General features: G+C 42.0%; 1 protein-coding gene across 1 annotated transcript; it reads left to right on the forward strand.

Moving 5' to 3' along the window:
* The first annotated feature begins 15,456 nt into the window (after window positions 1-15,456).
* Window positions 15,457-17,010, forward strand: LOC121796709. Its single transcript, XM_042195502.1, has one exon. The coding sequence runs from the start codon at window positions 15,457-15,459 to the stop codon at window positions 17,008-17,010; it is 1,554 nt and encodes a 517-aa protein (XP_042051436.1).
* Window positions 17,011-19,972: the final 2,962 nt, after the last annotated feature.

Below are 19,972 nucleotides of genomic sequence, written 5' to 3' on the forward strand. Positions count from 1 at the left end.
TCTGCTCGGCTTACTTCGTTGTTTCTCAAGACGAGATCTCCCACTTGAAATTGCAGCTTCTTCACCCTTTGGTTGTAATACCGGGCTACTTGCTCCTTGTACTTGGCTGCTTTTATGCATGCCAATTCTCTTTTTTCTTCGGCAAGATCTAGCTCGGCTCTCAGTCCGTCGTCATTCATTTCTGAGGAGAAATTTAGAGTTCGGGGACTGGGTACGCCGATCTCCACCGGAATTACGGCTTCAGTGCCGTACACCAGACTGTACGGAGTTTCACCGTTGGAGATTGTGGGTGTAGTTCGGTAGGACCATAGGACTTGAGGGAGATTTTCTACCCATTGTCCTTTGGCTTGTTCTAACCGAGCTTTTAACCCTTTCACCAGGATACGATTTGTTACCTCCGTTTGTCCGTTTGCTTGTGGATGAGAGACCGAAGTGAACCGCTGTTGAATATTCAGCTCTTGGCACCAATTCTTGAACGTCTTGTCGGTGAACTGAGTCCCGTTATCCGAGATGAGGATGTGGGGTATGCCGAATCGGCACACTATGTTCTTCCAGACGAAATCCAATGCCTTCGAGCTCGTTATCGTAGCTAATGGTTCAGCTTCCACCCACTTCGTAAAGTAGTCCACGGCAACGATTAGGAATTTCATTTGCCGAGGAGCTTGAGGAAGTGGTCCCACTATGTCTATGCCCCATTGCATGAAAGGCCAAGGGCTCTGCATAGTGGATAGATCGGTCTGCGGCATCTTTGGGATATTTGCATGGATTTGGCACTTCGGGCAGGTCTTGACGAGCTGCACTGCTTCTTGTACCAAGGTTGGCCAATAATATCCCCATCTCAGAACTTTTTTAGCTAAAGCTCTGGCTCCGATGTGGCTACCGCACGATCCTTCATGAACTTCTCTGAGGATGTAGTCCGTCTCTTCTGGTCCTACGCACCGCAATAATGGCTGGAGGTAAGACTTTCTAAAGAGGACTCCTTCATGAAGTTCGTACCGAAGTGCTCGGCACGTGATCTTCCGAGCTTCTCTCCTATCCTCGGGCAATTGTCCTTGATCCAGATACTGCAAGATCGGCGTCATCCAGTTCGGCGAGCTGGATACTGAATGTACCTCGGCTTCATCAATGCTTCGATGCATTAATTCTTCCGCCTTTGAGCTCGGATCTGAGGCCAACTTACTTAAGGTATCTGCTCGGCTATTTTCCGCTCTGGGAATGCGGATTATCCGAAAATAGGAGAAACTTCGGCTGATGCTTTGCGCTTTGTCCAAATACTCCTTCATTCTCTCGTCACGAGCTTCACTTGTACCCAACATGTGATTTACTATGACTTGTGAATCACAATGGACTTTGAGAGATTTGACGAGCAGACTTTGCGCTAACTGGAGTCCGGCCAGGAGGGCTTCGTACTCGGCTTCATTATTAGTAGTGGGGAATAGGAACCGAAGTGAGTAGGTTACCTCGTGTCCGTCGGGAGCGACAAGTAAAATACCAGCTCCACTTCCCATCTTGTTTGAAGCTCCATCTACGAATCCGCTCCAGCAGTCCGGCGGCTCTACTTCGGATTCCAAGGGCTGTACTAGTTCGGCATTGGCAGAATTCTTCTGTTCGGCAATAACAGGAATTGCTTGATCGAACTTTGCTTCTGCAAGAAAATCTGCCAAGGCTTGTCCCTTGATAGCTTTCCGAGGTAGATACTCGATTGAGTGTTCTCCCAGCTCTATGGCCCATTTGGCGATTCTGCCTGATGCTTCTGGTTTGGTCAAAACTTGCCGAAGAGGCAGATCGGTTAAGACGCATACCTTGTGAGCGTAGAAGTATGGCCGCAGTCTCCTTGCTGCATTTACTAACGCCAGAGCAATTTTTTCCAGAGGTTGATACCTTGTTTCTGGACCTCTTAATGCTCGGCTTGTAAAGTAGATGGGAAACTGCTTTAGGCCTTCTTCTCGTACAAGCACCGCGCTGATGGTTTGATCCGATGCCGCTAAGTATAAGAATATTACTTCGGCTTCGGTTGGAGCAGAGAGAATAGGAAGCTCGGCTAGATAACTTTTGAGCTCGTCAAAGGCCTTTTTCTGCTCGGCTCCCCACTCGAACTTTGGTGCCTTTTTCAACACCTTGAAGAACGGCAGTTGCTTTTCGGCTGCTTGGGAAAGGAATCGATTCAGTGCGGCTAGACATCCGGTTAGCCTTTGCACGTCATGTATGGACTTCGGCATTGCCATGTCCTGAACGACTTGAACTTTTGAGGGGTTTGCCTTGAGTCCGTCCTTTGAAACCCAACAACCCAGAAACTTTCCCGAATCTACCAAAAAGGTACACTTTTGGGGATTAAGTTTGAGGTTGGCTTTCTTGAGCACGTTGAGAGTGGACTTGAGGTTGTCTTCGTACTCCGAAGTGCTTTTGCTTTTGACAACTATGTCGTCGACATACACTTCAACCTGCTTTCCGATTAGGTGCCGAAAAAGCTTGTCTACCATCCTTTGATAAGTGGCTCCGGCATTCTTTAAACCGAATGGCATCTTTTTATAAGCGAAAATGCCGAAATCGGTAATGAAAGCTGTTTTCGGAGCGTCACTCTCATCCATCAACACCTGGTGATATCCTTTGTATAGATCAAGAAAACAGAAAATTTCGAAGCCGATCAAAGCTTCTACTTTTTTATCTATATTCGGAAGGGGATAGCAATCTTTAGGACAGTGCTTGTTTAGATCGGTAAAATCTATGCACATCCGCCATCCTCCTTCCTTTTTCTTGATCATGACAGGATTGGCCACCCACGAAGGATATTTCACCTCGAATAGTACATCCGCTTTTAGTAATTGGCGGACTTCGTCATGGATGACTTGGCTTCTTTCTGCCGCAAAGAGTCTTTGCTTCTGTTTTACTGGCCGGATTGAAGGATCAATATTTAACCGATGAGTGATTACCTCGGGGGGCACTCCGGTCATGTCCAACGAAGACCATGCAAAGACATCTTTGTACTCCTTGAGGAGCTGAATGGTCTTTTCTCGGAGTAGAGGCGTTCCTGCGAAGCCGATCTTGACCGTTCTGGATGGATCGTCATCGTATAACCGAACGGTCATTGAGTTCGGCTCTGAAGTGACTTCGGCCATCTCGCTTGCCTCTGACTCCGGTTGCTGTGATTGCTATGCTTGATGGTGCCGAACTGATTGCTCGGCACTTTTAAGCGCAATCTGCAAACATTCTTTTGCTCTCTTTTGATCACCTCGGATGACCGCTATCCCACCTTTAGTGGGGATCTTGATGGTGAGGTGATAAGTAGAGCAAACGGCCCGAACTGTGTTGAGCCAGTCTCTCCCCAGGATGATGTTGTACGGGGACCGAGCTTTTACCACAAAGAACTCGATCATCGTATTGGAGCTTGTAGGCGCTTTTCCCACCGTGATCGGAAGGCTGATAATACCTTCAGGGCGGGTGTCTTCCTGGGCGAAACTTTTCAGAGGAAGTGGAGCCGGACTGAGCCGAGCTGGATCCACTTCCATTTTATCAAAACATTCTTTAAAAAGAACGCTGACTGACGCTCCTGTATCCACAAATACTCTGTGGATCAGTTTGTTTGCCACTCCGGCTTGAATGACAATAGCGTCTTGGTGAGGAGAGATGGCCGGGACGGGATCGGCATCTGAAAATGTAATCACTTCGTCTTTCTTCAGCCTTTTATGTGTTGGCTCCTCTTGATTGGAACCTCTGCGTTCTGCTTTTAGGGACGACTTAGTCTTCCCGGCAGGGAGAGCATCAATAGTCAGGATTACTCCATCATATTGCGGCTCGTCGTCGTCTTCGGGATCCTCATGCCTTTTCGGATCCTGAGGATTGCAGTTCGCACCTCTCTGTCTTTTGTTCTTTTTCGGCTGCTTGCTTTGGTATTTTTTTAACGTTCCTGTTTTCACAAGAACATCAATACCTGCAGCCAAATTTCGGCACTCCTCGGTATCATGACCGTGGGCTTGATGGAAGGAGCAATATTGATCCTGAGGTCGCCGCGCGGCTGATTTCGTCATCCGCTTTGGTTTTTCGAACATATCGGAATGTAGTTCGAAAATTTCCGTTCTTGACTTGTTTAATGGTACGAACTGAGCGGGCGGCTTCTCAGGATTGAGCCGTGGCCCCAATCTGCCTTGTACCGGTGCCCTTTGAATTCTTTCAAAAGGAGTTCGGCGAGGAAGCACCTGGCCGCTTTGATCGGGCTTCTTTTTCTCTTCTTGGGATGAGCTGTCTAAAGACCGTTTTCGACGGTCTGCCTCATCCGCACGGGAAAACTGGTCCGCAATGTCCCACATTTCTTGAGCTGTTTGCGGGCCGCACTCCACGAGCTTTCTGTAGAGAGCTCCGGGCAGGATTCCATTTTGGAATGCCGAAATGACAAGTAGATCATTGAGATTATCTACTTGTAGGCACTCCTTATGGAATCTCGTCAGGAAGTCGCTGATCTTTTCGTCGCGACCTTGACGTATAGAAAGCAGCTGAGCCGAGGTAATTCGGACTTCCGCTTTCTGAAAGAACCTCCTATGAAAAGCATCCATTAGATCTCGGTAGGATCGAATGCTGTCCTGAGGAAGGCTGTCGAACCACCTTCTGGCGTTCCCGATGAGCAACTCGGGGAACAGCTTGCACATGTGGACCTCATTGAGACCCTGGTTCGCCATATTATATTGATAGCATCCCAAGAAGTCATGAGGATCCACTAGCCCGTCATAAGTCGTTGACGGTATCCGGTAGTTCCGCGGCAAAGGAGTTCGGATGATATCGTCCGAGAACGGAGTCTTTAATGCTCCGTACATGGCGAACCCGACATCTCTTCGGTACGGAGGAGAAGGAGTTCTCCTGTGATTCCGGTGCCGAGGAGAAACAGGAATGTGTCGGGGTTGAGGATTCTTCTTCCTGGAAGACACGGCACTACTGCGGTAGTGACTTTCATGTCTGGATGAGGAAGGAGAATCCACCGTTTTCGTCTTCGGCTCTTGGCTCTTTTGCAGGAAGGCTAAGAACTCATCCTGCTTCTCAGCCAAGAACAGCTTGACAGCCTCATTCAAATCAGGCTGCTGGGAAGACTCAATGGATTGGCTTCCTCCTGGTTCTCACGGGCAGGAATACGGGTACTCTGCGATCTGGTATGCATTTTTTTTTTTGTAGTGGAAAAAGGGTCAAAAATTCGCTTTATCACAGATTTGGTTCTCTGATTCCCACAGACGGCGCCAGTGATGAATCCGCGAATTTTTGGTGGTAGTAAATGCAGGAAAGTAGAGATCACAACACAGAGATTTACGTGGTTCGATTTACTGAGGTAAATCTACGTCCACGGGAAGAAAAGAGAGCAGAGTTGTATTGCTTGATCTGTTTTCTACAGCTTACAAATACAAGCTTGCTATATGATATTTTCTCTCTAGAGTTGGTGAATCCTCTATCGGATCTAAGTTCCGTTTATATATAGAACTGAGATCGTGGCTTGCATCACCACCCTAAGTCGTGGAGGTCACGGAGGTCATGAGATCCTGCATGGCCACTAATTAGGCGGTGGCTTACATCATCAGTAATTATGTCGTGGATGTCGTGGAGAACTGAGAGCCTGCATGGGTCCACCACTAGATAGATCGTGTCTCCCAGTTCGGTATTGCCGAGCAGCTTTTGCCGATGCTGAGAGTAGAGCTTGATGCCGACCTGAGGGCAGAGCTTGATTGGTTGGCTTTTACCGAGCTGTAGGCTGAGGCCGAACTCTTTGGTTGTGCCGAACTGAACTCTTAGCCGAACTCTTTGGTCATGCCGAACTAATACTCTTTCTCGGGCTTTGTGCTGGCTTGTTTAGTACGTACTCCATCATATGTTGGTTTGGGCAAAATTTCTAAGAATTTGATGGATTTTTTGGAATTGACATGACACATATAAATTACTTTTATTTCTATCGATCGTTTACTTCATAAAATTTTAAACATACGAAATAGTTGTACTCCTGTTTTTTATTTTGAATTTATTTTGGGTTGAAAGGCGGAGCCACGCATAAAAATATTCAAAATATAGTTATATTTAAGCTGGTTGATGGAGTACGTACTAAACAAGCCAGCACAAAGCCCGAGAAAGAGTATTAGTTCGGCATGACCAAAGAGTTCGGCTAAGAGTTCAGTTCGGCACAACCAAAGAGTTCGGCCTCAGCCTACAGCTCGGTAAAAGCCAACCAATCAAGCTCTGCCCTCAGGTCGGCATCAAGCTCTACTCTCAGCATCGGCAAAAGCTGCTCGGCAATACCGAACTGGGAGACACGATCTATCTAGTGGTGGACCCATGCAGGCTCTCAGTTCTCCACGACATCCACGACATAATTACTGATGATGTAAGCCACCGCCTAATTAGTGGCCATGCAGGATCTCATGACCTCCGTGACCTCCACAACTTAGGGTGGTGATGCAAGCCACGATCTCAGTTCTATATATAAACGGAACTTAGATCCGATAGAGGATTCACCAACTCTAGAGAGAAAATATCATATAGCAAGCTTGTATTTGTAAGCTGTAGAAAACAGATCAAGCAATACAACTCTGCTCTCTTTTCTTCCCGTGGACGTAGATTTACCTCAGTAAATCGAACCACGTAAATCTCTGTGTTGTGATCTCTACTTTCCTGCATTTACTACCACCAAAAATTCGCGGATTCATCAACATACAATTATTCAATCATCTTTTTCAGGCTCAAAACATATTTTTCCTGAAAGCTTGAAGTGTATCAGAAAATATTCTTTTTCAAAAAGCAACTTACAAGTGAAATAAACCATCCTAAATATTAATCTAGAAGTATTTAAGCAATAAAAGATATGCAATGTACAAGTGACATAAACTGTCGGTGAAAATTTTTGTAGAGATACAAAATACTAGTTGGTGTTATATAATCCAATGAAAAATAGAAAAATTATATGCAAACAACCAGAACAGAAAAATACAAAAATTGAAACATTATAATATAAAGGTAAGTTGAGTCGAGGAGTCCTCTTTCTGCAAGACGAGATACATTGTTAAAATTCTTAAATCTTGTCCCACATCGACTTGATGATTATTCTAGCTCATCTAAGTATGAATAATCCCCCCCATAAGGCATTTTAAGGGGTGAGTGACTCATTTCTAATATGGTATTAGAGCAGGCCCAAGTTGATGATGGATTTTATCTCTTTACTCTTCTCTAGCATAAGTCCGATGGTATTATCGGGAAGAGATTTAAGAGTTTTAACACGCCCCCTCACGTGTGGGCCGGAATGACACATTGGACTTTCATCACGTGGGTAGACAAGAGAAGATATAAAGAGATAAAATTCATCATCGACTTGGGCCCGCTCTGATACCATATTAGAAATAAGCCACTCATCCCTTAAAAGGCCTTATAAGTGGGAGGGTTATCCATACTTATATAGATGAGTTAGGATCATCACCAAGTCGATGTGGGACAAGATTTAAGAGTTTTAACATACTTTCCTATAGTGCTCTCGGATTGACATGTCGTCCCCAAAGATAAAATGGCTTCGTCTCTGAAGTAGCAACACCTTAGCAGCATAGCTCTACCGAATTGGAAAATGGCGATGAATAGAGCTTTGACACGAATTGGGAAATGGTGTTAGAATGCATAGATGATTACCCTATTTATAGGTGTAGTCCTATGCATATGGGAGATAAGAGTAAATTAAGTCTGCCATCATGGCTTGACCGCAACCAACCAGGGGTTACAAGTCGTTACGGGTGTAAGAGCTAATTAGAGGCCAAACTTGGATGGGCGTATCAGGACACGACGTGTGTCAAGGTTACGTGCCAACTACATTTGCTTCACCGCGTCACGTTGGCTCATACACGGCCTCGCCCTCGTCCCCATCCACACACCCCACCCTCCCATGGCCACGAAACACGAGGCACCAGGCATGGTGGATGAGATGCTAGCACGGTGCACAGAACACGGGGCAAGGTGCATGGAGTATGGAGCACGGGCACGGTGCATGGAGCACGAGGCACAAGGCCCACGGGGCCCACAGCTCGCAGCGATGTGTTCTACATTTGTTGCGGACAAAATGGGAATGGCTGCGGCCACGCTTTACAGGGTGGGTTAAGTTAAACTACTCGATTACACGAACTAGGAGACTAAACTAACTGAACTGATCCACTCGCTAGAACAAAACTAAAATCTACTTGACAACTCATACTGTAATTTCCGGAAGCAGCCAAACAAGGTAAAAAGGACTAGTGTCAGTCTCCTGCAAAACGTACGATAAAGTAAACATTTTCTAACAAGTTCATCTTCCTTACAGAATCAACATGAAAACAGAGCATAATCAGATCTGAACATTTCCAAACAACCTGTGACCCAACAAACTTAACTTAACAAACTTGTAAAAGTGAATCTACCCTAAACATTAAACATGCATCTTCGTAAACAAATAACTAAGCCATAGTCATGCAACAATCACGAATCATCTATCAGATCTACCACTTCAGAAGCTAAATCAGACATTATCAAACTTTCAATCAACATAAACCTGCCTAGATCTACTCTACGCGACTACGAACAACCAGATCTGAACATCTAAAACACTTTATCCATAATTTCTTCGCAACTAAGCAAAAATCGTAAGTAAGCATTTCAGATTCAACGTATTGAACAGCGACAAAATTACTTAGCTAAAAGATACTCATAAACCAGGAACTAAAGATGAATCAGAGAACACATGCATGGGCGATAGAATAAACCAAGATAAGCTGAAATCATATCATCAAATTTACTTCGCAAAAAATTCAGAATTGATAACAACACGGAAACTTAAAAACAAACGTAGTAAACGCAAAGTAAAGATTGTATCTTCGCCCCTTGTCGGGACGGTGTTACACAACTCCAAACTTGATATAAAACAACCACCCAACACCACGTAACTAAAACTAAACTAGAACCCAAGTGTGTGCGTGACAGAAATCAGGAATATGAAGTAAAATGTGAAGGGGCTGGCAGCGGAAGCGTGCGTAACAAAACGGATCACATGAATTTGATCTATTTAGCAGATTATTTAGACAAAATCTATTCGCGTAATTATCACATGTATCATGCTCATAACTTGAATTAAAACATGCTTTAGCACATTAAATTCCTAAAACATGCTTACTACGGAATTAGCCAATTTACCTCGTTGATTCAATCAAGAATCGATGATGGCTTGCTCCGTCTCCACGTGAAGATCTTCAATACAAGACCTCGGATCTTCTGACTGGTGTCCCGGACTATACGCTGATATTTGTGTGGGCAAATCTCACCAACGTACTAGGACTCGAATAATGGAAGACAGAACTCAGCTCACGGAGGAGAGCACAATTTTTGAAAATTCTCTTAAAGGAGGGGGACGAAAATTTTATGAATAAATTGTTGTGTTTTCTGTCTCCTTTATTCTCCTATTTATATAAGTCACATATTGGGCCCAATCAGGGATCTAAGGAAGAATCTGGAACAGGCCTCACCCAATTAGCTTTTTATTAATTAAATTGAACCCACAATTTAATATAAGCTTATATTGGAATATTACGAGCAGCCACTACAGAAGTAATATTGCACTGCCTTCCAAATCCGAAATTACAAGTATTCCGGGTTTCCTTTAATTGTATTTGATTTATTTCCCGCGCTTAAGATGGAAACATCCATTAATTAATTAATGTCTGCTATAGAATTAATTAATTAACATATTTCGAATTCCAAGAGTGGACTTAGCAAGAAACTCTTATTTATTATTCATAGAGTAATCAAACTCCAACTAGCTAGGTTCCGAATAATAAAACCTCGTTTCGAGCTCCTCTTGTGGATGTTATCAAACGAGACTCTCCTCGCGCACGTTTCAACATAATAGCAATCCTAGCATCTCTAGATAATGACCACCACTACCCAATATACCTGGATCGTTGGGTTACGAAAAACCCGCACCTTTGGTAAGTCAAAGTAGTGGATACTCAATATCGTATGCTCAATGCTAACGTACATTGATTAAGAAATTAATTATCAAGACCTCATCTTTCAGTAGATAGCATAAAGACTCGTCTTGCTGCTAGATCCATTCAGTGCTATACCTCACCAACGTCATCTTATTTCAATAAGGTTTAGAAATAATCGGACTGACATTGCAACCTTTCGCGATAGGTAGTCTAGGCCTATCTAGGTTGTGAAATTCTTATTTTTCTTTGTTTAGAACTGACCGTGTTACCTTAAATTGGACGACGCCCACAACCGGTCTACTAAAACAAAGACTTAGACTTTGTTACGTTTGCTCATACATTTAAATATGTAATAAACAACCATTAAATGTAAAACATAACAACATTATGACAAAAATAATCTGTTGCATTTATTGGAAAATAACCATTATAGTTTTACAGTATGCAATCACTCGAAAGGTGATTTCTAGTATACAAAACCCTAACAAAATGGGCTACCATTTCAGCCCTAGAAGAGAGCTGAATTCCTAAAATGTATTTCTCTATGCGTGTGTGTAACCCCCTTTCCTACTCGCGCTTGGCTTCCTATTTATAGAGAGGCATAGGGTCCTGATCCCTGGGGTACCGTGCTCTCAAAATGTCATTCATGCCCTTGGCTTTTGGGGTGGGGTCTTTAGCTCTATCTTTTACATGGGAAACTCCTGCTGGCTCCGTTTGATTCTGACTTGATCAACTCAGCACTGCAGTTTTTTACTTCATTCCCTGATCCGTTCGTCCCCCCAACTTATTCGTTCATTTTCTGAATATGGCTCACACTTGACTCACATTTGCACGTTAGATTCACAGAATTGGGTGTATTTTAATCATAGAACACATGCATGAAACGAGCCTCATCAAGCCCGCAAAGGCCCAAGAGTGTGTACCAGCTTGTCGGTGGAAACTTATCGTTAGTTCAACATAGGTTTGTTTTCCATTGCATCAAGAAACAAAATTGCTTCCAAAATTAGCCCTACCTAATTTCACGCTCAATCCTCTCTTCTCTTCAATCTTCTCTTCTCTTTTTCTTTTTTATTTTCCGTCAGATTTACAGCACCAAACCAATCATCTCTTCCATCTTCTCTTCTATTTTAATCCTTGATTTTCGGTCAGATTTACAGCACCAAACTTTCAACTCTTTTGTTTTTCTTTTTGATTTTCGGTTAGATTTGCAGCATCACTCCATCTTCTCTTCCCTTTTTCTTTCTGATTTTCAGTCAGAGATGCAGCACCACACCACACGATACATCAATTTCTTTTTTACACAAATTTATCTCACTTTGTGCATCCCTATTTCTCGAGAAGATTTATTCACAATTGAATGTTTTTGCATCATTAAAGAACTCTATTTCTATCCATTGGGGGAACTGTAGACACTTCCAGTAAACCTTGATTTCATGACTCCTAAATATATGGCCGATTTACGAATTTGGTCCAAAACATTCACTTTTTGAAAAACGAGTCCATAACAAATGAAATTCGTGTTAATACGGTCCTTTTTTTACGGTTCCGTTAATTTCCGACGGTCAACCGTTAATTAGTGTTAAGTTGACCGGATTAGCCATTTTTTTATTACTGTAGCTATTTTTTTAAAAATTTCTGTAATATTTGTAAAGTAGAAAACCCTTAAATAAAAACATGAATCAAAATCAAATTTTTTTATTCTCCCTCTCTTTCATTTCTTCTTCCCCACACCACCAGAACCTAATTTTCTTTCTTTGCAACTTGGTCCAAAATCCTTTGGACTTGTCGGATATGGAGAGGTCACATTGTTGCAGGAGTTTCGGCGGCAGCGGCGGCCCATCGACGAGACCAAGTCGTCACCGTCAACCTCAATTGCCTTTTCCGACGAAGCAATTGAATTTCGAATTTGAATTTTGAATTTTGAATTTTGAATTTTGAATGTAAGCCCCTGAATCTATGTTCTTGAATTCCGATAATGTTGAAATGCATATTAAGGTTCTGAAACTGGATTTGAAACATCCACATAGCATTATGGACTACAATTTCATCGAAGATGAAGCAGAAAAATAGAACAAAATACCGTCAAACTAGTCCAATATTTTCATTATCAATATCAAATACGTCCTGAACATTTGCAATAATTAGATGACTAATAATTCGATATTAAGCTTAATCGGGTCAAAATTTTGCTAATCGACGGCTGACCGTCAAAAATTGACGGAACCGTTAAAAATGGACCAGATCGACACAAATTTCATTTGTTATGGACCTGCTTTTCAAAAAGCGAATGTTTGGACCAAGTTCTTATATCGGCCATATGTTTAGGACAAAAATTGACCTTTACTGTATTAAAAATAATGTCCGTCCATATTTGGGTATGCTTCAATTGAACAAAGAGATAGATTGAATGAGGTTTGGCATTCAAAAGACATGTGTGAACTTTCATTCATTTTTTGCTTTGTTTCCAGTTCCACATATTGGGGTTGCAACAAGGATTTAAGTAAGGCAAGGTAAAAATTTCGTCCGGAGTCTTCGAGCTGCTGCTGGGAAACCAGAAATGCAGAGAAATTATATATATTTCTAGGACTAGGGCAGATTATGGTATGTTGGATAAAAATAGAAAAGATAAAGGGCAATAATGTCTACCCAATGGATATCCCATTCTTCTTGTGGTGTATCAAACATCTGCTGAATTTTAAAAACATAAAAATCAAGAAATACATTACTCTATAATTTGGTTTATTTTCTTATTTTGTTTCTTCTCTTGGATTTTCCAACTTGGGCTATCAAACATACCCCAAATGTGGGAATATTAACACTCTTAGTTAATCCCTAGGTTTCATCTCATTGGTCTTTTAAAGCTTGTAATTGTGACCAACTTTAATCCAATATTTCTCACTCACCAAGAATCGGTTTAGAGAAATAAATTTGCCACAGTCATCTACTTCGAACTTAGATTGACACTATATCATTTAATTTTGTAAAATTAAATATTCTATCACATTCGGTCAAAACCTTTGACCGGTCACGATTCCAACAACCCCCCACGTGACTGAAATAGCTATATGCATTATGCTTGCAGACACAAGCTCAATTCTTAAGAGGTATAAAAACTTAAGGATAAGATTCGGTCCACAACATTTTAGAAAATCCAGTCCAACACAATAGGACTAAACATTTGGAAGTTGACCGTCATTTCATCAAGGAGAAGATTGAAGGGGGGGATTATAGAACTTACATTATTTCAGTCAGAAGATCAGTTTGCAAACATACTCTCGAGCACTAAGTCTGGAGGTCTTCAATTAAGCCTTGGGCAAATTGAGTATCGGAAATGTCGTTGCTCAACTTGAGGGAGAGTGTCAAACATACCAAATAGAAAATCATACCAAATAAAGTACTCCCTCCGTCCCACTCAAGATGTCCATATTCTTGAGTGGCACATGATCTTAGGTGGAGTTGTTAGGTGTAGTAAGTAGAGATAAAAAGATAGTTAAATGTTTTAATGAGGAGAGAGATTTAATTCTAAATGTAGAAAGTGGACATTTTAATTGTGACAAATAATAAAGGAAAGGTTGACATAGATGTATTAAAATGACAACACTCTTTATTATGACACAATACCACCATTTTAGGCCATTGGATCTGAAAATCGTGTGCTTGTCAAGCTGCCATGTGACAACATTATGTTGAATCAATTAAAAACGCGGAGGGGTGATAAACTCGTATTTTAACTGTTTTATTGGGCGTTAAACGTGGTGATAATTGGTTTTTAAATACATATTACTTGAGTTTACGTTCATATTTCACTATAAAGGTGCTTTGATGAGTTTATCAAGTGTTTGAAGTTAAAATAGGTAAAAAAGGGTCAAAATGAGCCAAGCCGTGACTGGGGTCTGCTTCAAACGTTAATCTGCCTATCAATATGGGGTCCGAATCCTATTTTGAAGGTACCATTGTCTTCATCATCGAAAGAGCTTCGCGTGGGTACCTCACACGCCCCAATCGGAGTTCGGATGAGAGAGATATGGCCGATCTACGAAAGCTGCGCGGACTGCCGGGAGCTACCCGGCTGGGTGAATTTTATGTGCAATAATTCCACCCGGCCGGGTGGCCAATTTTGTTCATAAAAAGTCCAGAGACTTCTACCCGACCGGGTGGATTTTATGTGCAATAATTCCACCCGGCCGGGTCCGTCTGACTGACGATTTTTAGCCCAAACGTGATTTTTTTGAAGAAAAAATAAAAGAGAGAAGCTAGGGCAACGAAAAATCATTCTCTACAAGCCGCAAAAAGACACTCTCTCTCTCTAGGAAGCACTCTTGGAAGAAGATTGGAGATTCAAGCTTCAATTCATCCGCCAATTGTATTCCGTATCATGAATTCTTTTGTTTTCTTTAGTTTTTGTTTGTTTTTTTACTTTGAACATGAGTAGCTAAACACTTTGTGTAGAATTCTTGGTGAAGATGCATTGATTCATAGTTATTAATCCAATTGACTTCGTTTTTATCTTGCTCTTGTAATTATTTGAATTATTCTTGTGCTTTTTCCTAACAATTGCTTGATCACCAATTGGGAGTGTAGGGTTTCTTAGAGTAATCGGGAGATGAAATAATTAATCTTGAAAGAAGAATAATTCACACCTTAATTCAATAGAACTCGGGAGAGTTGAGGTTTTGAGTGGAATCTGTTATCTAATCGATCTATTGGGAGTTAGGTCTAAGAATTAGAATCTACAGGTTTCTCACCTCGGGAGGGGGTTTAATCTACATGTGTGATTGATTCAATAATTCTAGAGACTTTAAATGGTAAATCGATTTCAATTGGGTTAGGCTATGAGTTGTGCATCGGATCCTTGAATTCTGCATATTTCTCCACCATCTTACACAGCTTTCTTAATTGCTTTCGTGTTTAAGTGTTCTATTTTATTCTCTGACTTTACATGCTTTTAGTAGTTGTTAGTTTTAAAACCAAAAATTTCTGATTGTCTGGATAGTAGTTGAAATTGGTTCGTGGTACTTAAGTTTACACTTATTTGTCTCTGTGGGATACGATATACTCTTGCTTGCTATTTGCTACGATAACCCCGTACACTTGCGGGTATTATTTGGGTAAAATAAAGTTGAGTCAAGTTTTTGGCGCCGTTGCCGGGGACAATTTTGTGTTATATAACTTGATATCGTGATAATAATCAAAATTACTACTTCAGATTTTATTGCTTTTTGTTTCTTTTTACTTCATTTTTAATTTTTTTGAGTTCTCACATTTGTGTTTCTTGTTCAGGTGTATGCACACACGTTCTAAAGGCTTGCCTCTAGAACCTTTCGATCCGGAGATCGAAGCAACAAACCGGAAGAGGAACGCCTATAGGAGACTCACGCAGAAAATTTAAGCTTCTTCGCCTAACCGCATAGGAGCATCTTCAGTTCAAAGCGACCTTTCACCCATCCGATCACCAGTTCAGGACCATATTTTGTTTGATCCCGTTTCTCCTAGTCTGATGGAGTACGAAGAAGGTAACAACGGTCCACCACCCCCTCCTCCCAATTATGCTGAGCTTCTACGACAGCTGGAGGAGTTGCGTCAACAGGTCAACCGTGGACCACCTGTGCCTGTGCAGAATCAATATGTATACCAAGGCCAGGCAAATCCAACTGTTCATAGCAACATCACGGCTAATACTTTTGAGCTGAAAAGAGGACTAATCCAGATGGCGGAGAACATTGCTTTTAGGGGCAAATCCACTGACGACCCTAACAAGCATATCACCAAGTTCATCCAGATTTGCAACACAACAAAGATGAATGGAGTTACAGATGAGCAGGTTCGACTAAGGCTGTTTCCTTTCTCATTAGAGGATTCAGCAAAGGATTGGTTGGAGAGTTTGGAGCCAGGATCGATTAGAACATGGGATGCTATGGTGGAAAAATTTTTGGAGAAATTCTACCCCCCTAGTGAAGCTATAAAGAGGCAACACGAGATCATTGCCTTTCAGATGACTCCTGCAGAGAATATCAGAGACGCATGGGGGAGGTTTAAATCTTTGATGAAACGGTGTCCCAACCATGGGTTAACCCCGACAGTTCAAGTCATTACATTTTTCAAGGGATGCGTGCCTGAAGCACAACGGGAGTTGAACTTGAGCTCAGGCGGTAATTTTCTCAAGAAAGGAGTGAATGAAGCCATGGAAGTGATTGAGGAGCTCGCATCTAATGACGAAGGATGGAGCAACGACAGGAGTAAGGTGCATAGGGTGGCTTCTACTACAGATCATGATTCTATGAGCGCCTTATCCGACAAGTTGGATGCGCTGACCATGAAATTCGACTGTATAGCAATGGGGCAACCGTCTCAAGAACCCCAAGGAAAAATGGGGGACGTGAACTATGTGAATCAAGGGGACAACAACCGGTACTTCAATAATCACCGCCCCAACTTTCAGGGTGGAGGATATAATCAGTTCGGGAAAAAATGGCATCCCAATCTCTCTTATGGAAACCCAAATAATGCTCTGCAACTACCCCCGGGGTTCACAGTTACTGATGGAGTGGTTAATGATCCGAAGAAGATGACCACGGAAGACATACTCAAGTCTTTCATGCTACAGTCCAACAAGCTCATGGAGCAGAACAATCAAAGGATGGAGAAGGTTGAGACAGATGTGCAAAGTATGGCCACTCATCTGAAGAACATCGACACACAGATCAGCCAGATTTCCCAGACTGTGAGTACTATTACTCAATCGGGAAAATTCCCTTCGAACACCATCATAAATCCCAAAGAATGCAAAGCTGTGCATCTAAGGAGTGGCACTATTTATGAAGCTCCCTCACTGCCTGCGACCACATCTGATACCGTTCTTGAGCCCAAGGCTGCCGTGGCAGAGAAGGAAAAGGAGGCTGAAAAGGAGAATACTGGCACCACTTGTGGAGTAAAGGTGCCATTCCCGCAGGTACTGAATCAGAAGAAGAAGAAAGATGAACAGTTCACTCGATTTCTGGACATCTTCAGAAAGGTGCATGTGAACATCCCTTTGATCGAGGCACTGCAGTAGATGCCTAAGTACGCTAAGTTTCTGAAGGAGGTGATAGCCCAGAAGACCAGTTGGGGGCAGGTTGACACTATTAATCTAACTGAAAATTGCAGTGCTCTGCTGCAAAGGAAACTGCCTGCCAAGCTGAAGGATCCTGGAAGTTTCACTGTCGACTGCCTCATTGGGGGCTATAAGGTGGAGAATGCTCTCTGCGATCTAGGCGCGAGCATTAATCTAATGCCACTATCGGTGTTCAAGCAAATGAACATTGGTACTTTGAAGCCCACCTCAGCCACACTACAGATGGCAGACAGATCTGTCGTGTATCCAAAGGGCATCGTGGAAGACCTACTGATTAAGGTCGGGGAATTTATTTTTCCCATCGACTTTATGGTCTTGGACATGGAAGAAGACAAGAGAGTCCCCCTACTGCTAGGACGTCCCTTCCTTGCCACTGCCGAGGAAAATATAAACGTGAAAAAGGGAGAGTTGACAATCTTCATGGGAGAAGAAAGTCAAACGTTTTCCCACAAACCGAGAAGCATGGATGGAAGAACTGAGGAGTGCAAAGTGGTGCGTCTGAAGCACCAAGTGATTACTGAAGAAGGAGGATCGAGTGCAGTCAGAAAAGTGAAGCAGAAGGACTTTTATGAGCTTCACATGGAGATGATGGCTTCCACTAACTCGGAGCCAATAGCATGGATCGATGCAGACCATAGTTGCCCTTCACCGGTGCACTCGGTGATCATTACTGCACCCCCTAGGATGGGGGGTAAAATACCAACTGCTGCCAAGGGAAGAAAGACAACTGCTCCAACACTGAAGGAGCTTATCCCGAGAGAGCCTGAAAAGTGGTGGCTCACCAAGACTTGGAATGATCTATTTCCTCACGGAGGAGGAGCCAAGCGATCACCTGGAGGCAACTCTGGGATGAAAGAGGATCTCGGTTGATATTTAGAGACGTCGGGCATACGACGGTAAAAAGTTGCGCTACCATGGGAGGCAACCCATGGAAGGTATCTTTTATTGTTTTATGTATTTCTTTTGGTGTTGTTGCTAAGTAAGCATCACCTCTCCACCAACGTTTCAAACTTATTTCTTTGCGTAGCTTTGAATAAGTTTGGGGGTGATATGGTGGATGGTGAAGTTTACTGTTTTTATTATTTTTTTTAGTTTATTTTTGAGTAGATTTTTAAATTTTTTTTTTGTTTAGGATTTTAGTTTAGGATTAATAAACCCCGTGGATGAAATTGAATGGGGGGTCGGATCAATTTGAATTGAATTCAAGCATGTTTGTTGGATGAGTTGCTAATGATGCTATGTGCTAAATTGTTTGTGAAAACTTGTTGATATGACCAAGCATGCTTGTATGTCCTTATTGTGATTTGTCTAAAGTGGATTGCTCGTTGCCTTGTCCTTTGCCATAACCTTGTGAGACTTGAGCCTATATATTTCTAAATGTGTGATTATCGTCATTGTGTTATATGTTTCTAGAACTTGCTCGCGATCTTCCTTGAGTCTACATAGTGAGTATAGATTTAGGAAGTGACGTTAGGCCATCCGTTCTAGCCTTATCTTTACTTTCACCCTAAAATAAAAATCATAATCCTTTGTTAGCCATATTTGAGCCTAATAGTCTATTATTTGATAACTTGGGGTTGTATATATGCTTGAAAATAAGTTTGGGAGAAAAGAACACTTTTGGATGATAAGAAGAGTTTAAAGATGAAGTATTGGCTTGAATATCTTTGGGAAAGTGGATGTATGCTTTTAGTTGTGAAAAAAAAAGAGTTGTAAAAAAAAAAAGAATAATTTGGTGGTATAAGCTAGGCGAAGCCTAGAGGGGGTATAAGCTAGACGAAGTCTAGAAATGCGTAAGAAACCAAGTTTGGGGGAGAATTGGTAGATGAGAAGAGTCTATAAAGACTACTGAGGAGTTGAGTTGTTTTAAGAACGAAGTTATTATAGTTTCGAAAGGGATTATAAGTCACTTGGGCCAAATTTTCCTCACCTAACCAAAAAGCCTACATTACAACCTACAAATAAAACCTTTCAGATCCTTGATTTATAGTCACAAAATAGTAGAGGAGAGGTTAGATTTCGAGCAAGCCTATGGTAAACTATGCATGATTGATTGATTTGAGAGCTTGTATTTTACCTATACACTTTGAGAGTGGGAGAATTACACTACATATCTATCTTGTGAGGGCAAATTGACAAGGTTGCATACGTGTTAGTAACTTGAAGCAATGATCAGTTGGTTTACATGTGTGTTAAGTTATTGATGCATGCTATTGTTTATTAACTGAGGCAATGATGAGATCCAACTTATGTGTACGAGTTTATATTTGATTGTTGTCTGCTTCTTGTTTGAGGACAAACAAGTGATTAAGTTTGGGGGAGTTGATAAACTCGTATTTTAACTGTTTTATTGGGCGTTAAACGTGGTGATAATTGGTTTTTAAATACATATTACTTGAGTTTACGTTCATATTTCACTATAAAGGTGCTTTGATGAGTTTATCAAGTGTTTGAAGTTAAAATAGGTAAAAAAGGGTCAAAATGAGCCAAGCCGTGACTGGGGTCTGCTTCAAACGTTAATCTGCCTATCAATATGGGGTCCGAATCCTATTTTGAGAGTACCATTGTCTTCATCATCGAAAGAGCTTCGCGTGAGTACCTCACACGCCCCAATCGGAGTTCGGATGAGAGAGATATGGCCGATCTACGAAAGCCGCGCGGACTGCCGGGAGCTACCCGGCCGGGTGAATTTTATGTGCAATAATTCCACCCGGCCGGGTGGCCAATTTTGTTCATAAAAAGTCCAGAGACTTCTACCCGACCGGGTGGATTTTATGTGCAATAATTTCACCCGGCCGGGTCCGTCTGACTGACGATTTTTAGCCCAAACGTGATTTTTTTGAAGAAAAAATAAAAGAGAGAAGCTAGGGCAACGAAAAATCATTCTCTACAAGCCGCAAAA

The sequence above is a fragment of the Salvia splendens genome, chromosome 3, assembly GCF_004379255.2.
Source record: "Salvia splendens isolate huo1 chromosome 3, SspV2, whole genome shotgun sequence".
NCBI lineage: Eukaryota > Viridiplantae > Streptophyta > Magnoliopsida > Lamiales > Lamiaceae > Salvia > Salvia splendens.

Excerpts from the sequence above, each read along its gene's own strand:
- LOC121796709 (XM_042195502.1), top strand. The coding sequence starts at position 15,457 with ATGGAGTACGAAGAAGGTAACAACGGTCCACCACCCCCTCCTCCCAAT.